Raw genomic sequence first — 5,638 nt, forward strand, 5'->3', positions numbered from 1 at the left:
ACATGTGGTCAGAAGCTCCAACCATTTATTAGTTAGTTATTTATCTATCTATCTGTTTGTGTATGTATTTAAATTTTGCTAGAGGGCACATGCAGTTACAGGAGAGAGGTGGCAGGGGGAGGGTTTGAGAATGGACCCCCGTGAGGGATGGCCACACCGCACCCTTCTCCTCCATCTCTCCCTCCTGTCAGGATTTTGGGCACACATACACAGAGACCCTGCATATTTTTCAAGATGCCAGACACAAGACTCAAGCTCTGCAGTCAGCCATTTGGGATCCAGCCTCCTTAACCACCAGATCATTAAGTGGCCACCCAACCTTCTTTTAAAATCTTACATTGTTCAGGTCTATAGCAGTAAAAATTAAAACCCCCCAAAAAAGTCCTATGGGCTTTGCAACCCCAGATCGGAAAGATCTGCAGACTTCTTAGGACATGCTGGGCCTAGACTTCTTGGGACATGCTGGGCCTGGTCCTAGGGGCATGTCTTAGCACCTGTAAGCACAGGGGACACTGCCCATGGTGTGGTGGGCTTCACTGAGCAGTGTCCACAGGTCAGACACCGCCTCCACAGCCAGCCGAGCGGGTGTGCGGCCCACTCATAGTGCTGAGGACTCGAGCCAGGAGATGAGTTCTCCCTAGAGGGTGCTTGGGCCCCGGGTGCAGGAGCTGTGTTCTCCTTTCTTCCTCTTAAGGCCTCCAGGTCCTGAAGACAGGCTGCCAGACCCAGCTCTGCTCGGCCCCCAGCCTTGGTACTGAGACCCTGCCCATTTTCAGACTGTGCCTGAACAGGTGCTGGGATCCTAGCAAGTCCTTGCTCCTCAACCACAAAATCCTGCTTGTTCCTCGCCCCCAAGTCCACTGAGGAGTCTGTTCCTTCCCCCTTTCCAGGTGCTCCCAGCCTTCTGTAAATAGCCCCTCTGGAGGAGACGCCCAGGACTTTGTTTGTGTTTTGAAAGCCAGTTGGCCAAACTCGCTTTCTGAGGCAGTTATTCAAAAAGAGGGTGAGAACAGCGTCTGGTGGTGCCCACTCCCGTTTCACGTGGGGTTTTCACGGCAGCTGCTGGGGCAGGATCCGAGATTCTCACTGTTTCCACCCTGCTTCTGTTCTGCCTTCTGACTGCCCAAAGAACAAGTGCGTAGTCTGAGGACCAGTCACAACTAGCTCACGTGGTAGCGGCCATAGGTGTTACTTACAAAGCACCTACTGTGCGCCAGCCTCCGTTTCACATCCGGCCTCACTCATCTTACCAAGGTGGCATTTTCATCTGTTGGGTCCTCAGGGAAGTCATGACGCATTTTTGCATAGAAAAACAGAAACATACATGATGACTTTCCCGGTGACCTAATACTCTTGGTCCGTAGCCAGCCATGGTCTCTCTGAGCCTTGTCCCATAAAGGGGTTCAAGCAGGGATCCCCCTCAGTGCTGGGAGGACGATTATGGAGCTGAGGGGCAGGGATGGAGCCAGTTCCTGAGAAGCCGTGGAAAAATAGTAGCTGTCACAGCTTCTCATCCCTTGAGGGACGTCCCGGCTGCTGGTGTCTTCATGCCTTGACTTATTCAGGTGACACCCTCCTTGCTGTGCCCTCAAATTGCCTGATGGGTGTTAGGGAGCAAGTTAAATATTTACAAATGCAAACGCGTGTGATATCCACTGCCTGGCAACCAGTACAGAAGCCGGGCAACCAGTAGCGATTTGGAAATACCCTTTAGGACCCCTCTGCAGGGAGGAAGCCCCGTCCTTCTCACATCCTCCCATTTCTGGGCCTGTGGGACCCAGGAAGTGCTCTGTCTGCTTCCTCAGCCTCTGTCTGTGTCTCCTGTAATTGATTGATGATTAATTACTCACCTTTGGCTTTTCCAGCACTCGGCGATCTTTTGTATTCAAACTGACCCAACAGCAGACACCAGATTCAGGAAATTAGGCCTTCCTTTCAAACAGCCCTTGGCACAGATTAGACCCTTCCAAAATATTTGTGGAAAAAAAATGAACACTAAGATGTAAATGCATGTGGGAGAGTTCTGGAAACAAGTAATGTCTAGGTTACAGATAGATCTGTGTGTTTTTTTTATATATTTATTTGTCAGAGGGCATGTCCACTTGCTAGAGAGAGACAGAGATGGGGGGAGGGAGCAAGCACTGCTTCATGGGGCTCAGTCACGTCACAACCATTTATTCTCCTTTCATTCCCTGTTCCGTGGGGATTTGGGACACCTAGACTCATGCGCCCAGCGTGTTTTTCAGGCCTCTGGTGCTGGGATTCGAAACACTGTCAGTCATAGGGATCTGGCTCCCTTAACCACTAGGCTATGGCATGGGCCCCTCTGTTTCTTAATTTTTCTGAAGCATCTTCTGTGTTTTGTTCAAAGCAAAGAAAGAAAACATTCCCTTTGCCTCATTTAATCCTTGCTACAACCCGAGGAAGGAGCGAGGCCTGCTGTCCCATGTCATAGATGGGAGCCGGCAGTACCACCAGTTCACCTTCAGAAACACTGTCTCTGAGGGGCAGGTCTGCAGGAACGCGAGCCAGGAACAGTTGCTGCAGAGACCCATCAGTGCTTAGTCCTCGCGAGACTAGGGAATCCGCTGGTGCAGAGACTTTGGACCCAGGCCTGGAATGGCGGCTGGCCCTGCCCTGTCCCCACTGTCTGCCCATAGGCAGGTCTGCTCACCTCCAGAGCTTGTGTACCCCTCTGCACCATGAGGGGAAGGCCTCCACCCCACCTTCCTCCATATTAGAAAGATTCCTGAATAATATACAGGAAGAACCTTAGCGTGTCACCCTGCGGTTGGTGAAGGTCATGACAGTCACGGCTCTTGTTCATGAATGCTCCTTTGTAGCCAAGCCCTCTGTCCCCGTGGTATCGGGCCCTGCGGCGAGGGCCACGCCTGCGCACACGGTGATCTTCACCTGCGAGTCCCACGGCTTCTCCCCCCGCGACATCTCCCTGCGATGGTACAAAAATGGGAATGAGCTCTCAGATGTCCAGACCACCGTGGACCCCGCAGGAGAAAGCGTCTCCTACAACGTCTCCAGCACAGCCAGTGTGGTGCTGGCCCCCAAGGAAGTTCGCTCTCACGAGGTGGCCCATGTCACCCTGCAGGGGGGCCCACCTCTCCGTGGGACTGCAAACTTGTCTGCAGCCATCCAAGGTAGATGACCCTCAACCCAGCCTCAGCCCACCCTGGCGGCCATCCTGCTCCCCCCTGGCTTTTACTCCAGGGCTGAATAGCCTGGAATCTCCTTCCTACAGCCCTGCCACCCGCCATGCTCTTCACTGTAGCTGCTGTTACCCTCATTTCCAGCCCATGGGCCAAGCCCCGTCCTTACAGCTTCCTTTATTTTCCCAGTAAGAACAACAGTTAGCACTGATTGTGCTCCGTGGTTTCATCTATTAATATTTTGCTGCAGTTATTATGTTCCACCTGCATGCAGGGGTTGTGCCCATTGACTTCAGTATTACCCTAATAGGAGCTAGCAGTCCGTCCTTGAGCACCTACTATGTGCTGGGCATCGTGCTCAGTGATCTTATTCACAATCAAGGAGTCCCCTCAGGGTCTGAGCACTAGTCGCATGCCTGGCCCTGTCCTGGGTAGCGCCCTGGCTGTGGTGGTGGGAGCCGAGTTATGGAGCCCCTTCCCTGTCGTGCGTCTGTGCCGTGAGGTCAGAGCTCTGTCCTGTGCCGTTTCAGTTCTGCCCACCATGGAGGTCACCCAGCACCCCATGATGGTGGCAGGGAACCAGGTGAATGTTACCTGCCATGTGGAGAAGTTCTACCCCCGGAGCCTACAGCTGACCTGGCTGGAGAATGGAAACGTGTCCAGAACAGAAACAGCCTCGACCCTCACAGAGAACAAGGACGGGACCTATAACCTGACCAGCTGGCTCCTGGTGAACTCGTCTGCCCACACGGAGGGCGTGGTGCTCACCTGCCAGGTGGAGCATGACGGGCAGCCTGCGGTCAGCAGAAGCCATACGCTCAAGGTCTCTGCCCACCAGAAGGAGCCGAATCCAGATGCCGCCCCAGGTGGCTTCTCCAGCTGGCCTGGCTTTTTAAGTTTTAATTTAATTTAATTTAATTTAATTTTAAGTGGAGAAGTAGTAATTCATGCTCAATATAGAATAATCTAGAAGTCTATAAACATAAAGCAGAATTTTAAAAGGTCAGCTCCCCTCCTTCCAATCCCACACTCCAGCAGTCACCACTGGTAAAAGTTTGCTGCTCATCTTGTCAGATCTTTGGACAAAGGTCTTCTGATGACAGAGGCAGGGAGGGATCGTCTGTCCAGGCGTCCTACTTCTGGCCATCTTCAGCTCACAGAGGCCGCAGTCACTGCTCCTCAGCCTGCCTGCCTCTCCCCACTCCCTACTCTTTGTGACCCCTGCTGGTCTCCCTGGCTGCCATTGCAAGCCTGTCCTCCATGGGTGTGGTGGGGCAGGGAGCACTCAGGGTGTTAGCGGCTGGTCTCAAGTACAGTCTGTGCCATAGCGGACATCCCTGCATGTGGTCCCTCCCGTGTGTGTCTGTTTTTGCAGGCTCACCCTCAAGGAGCGTTTCCAGGCCCAGGGCCTACTCCTTGGAGATGAGGATAATGCTGCCACTCTCCTGAGAGTGAAGGGGTGTCAGGGCGTCACATTCTCAGCCATCTCTCATGCGTTATCAGCATGCATCTTCAAAATGGCGCCACCAGTTGGCATTGCAGTACCACTGTGGAATGTCCCGTGACCTGACATCAGTGTGGTTGTGCAGGTCACAGGTATGCCCTATCCGTAGGAGGAACCTTTGCCTAGATGACAGTAGAGGTCATTCCTATCCTTCATACATTTTTCAGGGAAGTTGTAAAGAACCCTTGGGACCATGACAGGGTAGCCTTTTGACTCCACCGATGCCCGGTTTTCTTAGGACACAGGGTGTCTTGCACCCTGACAGTGTCATTCCGCATTGTGGCCTCATGGCCTGACACACAGTAGGCACTCAATAAGTACTTTTGAAAAGGATGGAAGAGTTGGCTGGTTCGTCGGTTTGGTTGTTAAACAGTCCTCAGAACTGTCCAGTGAGGTGGAGATGGTGGTCGGCCCGCGTAACAGAGGAGGAAGCTAGGATGTGGAGGGAGCTTCAGCTGATCCGTCCAGGATTGCCCAGCTAGTTAGGGGCATTGGTTTGGACCACATGTCTGAGAGGCTCAGAGCCCTGTCCCTGACTAACCCTGCTCTAGTGTAGGACCTCTGCCTTTGCCCTGGGGCTCGCCACTCCCATCTCATCCTCAAGCATCCTGAATTCAGAGCTCCTATGCTGACTCCAGAGTCCAGCGTTCATGACGCAGGTCCTGGGCACAGGTCAGAGGTCAGCCCCTGAGAGCTCTCAGACTCTGGTAGCTCGCCAGCCTGTGCACCGTTTCCTCACTGTCCCTCCACCGCCACCTCCAGCCCCGTCTGACACCTAGTAGCCTATTCGGAGTTTCGGGTGGATCTGTGATGCTGTTGTGGCTGCCCCGTGGTTTACTCCAACTGAGAAGGAATGTTTCTGTTCCTCAGGAGTGAGATTTCTGCCCACATCCTGCAGCTGGGCTTCCTCCATGGCTGGCGGCAGCCAGTCTCTTCCCTCCTGGCACCTCAGCGTGGTTTGGGGCTGCTC

The 5,638-nt window shown here is 53.5% G+C and overlaps 1 protein-coding gene across 1 annotated transcript in view; it reads left to right on the forward strand.

The window, feature by feature from the left end:
* The window catches only part of LOC102482785 (tyrosine-protein phosphatase non-receptor type substrate 1), a 24,555-nt gene that overhangs the window by 1,581 nt on the left and 17,336 nt on the right, over positions 1–5,638 (forward strand). The window contains exons 2-3 of the mRNA XM_006163986.1: positions 2,844–3,155; positions 3,695–4,030. Coding sequence (XP_006164048.1) covers positions 2,844–3,155; positions 3,695–4,030 — 648 coding nt within the window. The remainder of the gene's footprint in view (positions 1–2,843; positions 3,156–3,694; positions 4,031–5,638) is intronic.

This window comes from Tupaia chinensis, unplaced genomic scaffold (assembly GCF_000334495.1).
Source record: "Tupaia chinensis unplaced genomic scaffold, TupChi_1.0 Scaffold143574_1, whole genome shotgun sequence".
Lineage (NCBI taxonomy): Eukaryota > Metazoa > Chordata > Mammalia > Scandentia > Tupaiidae > Tupaia > Tupaia belangeri.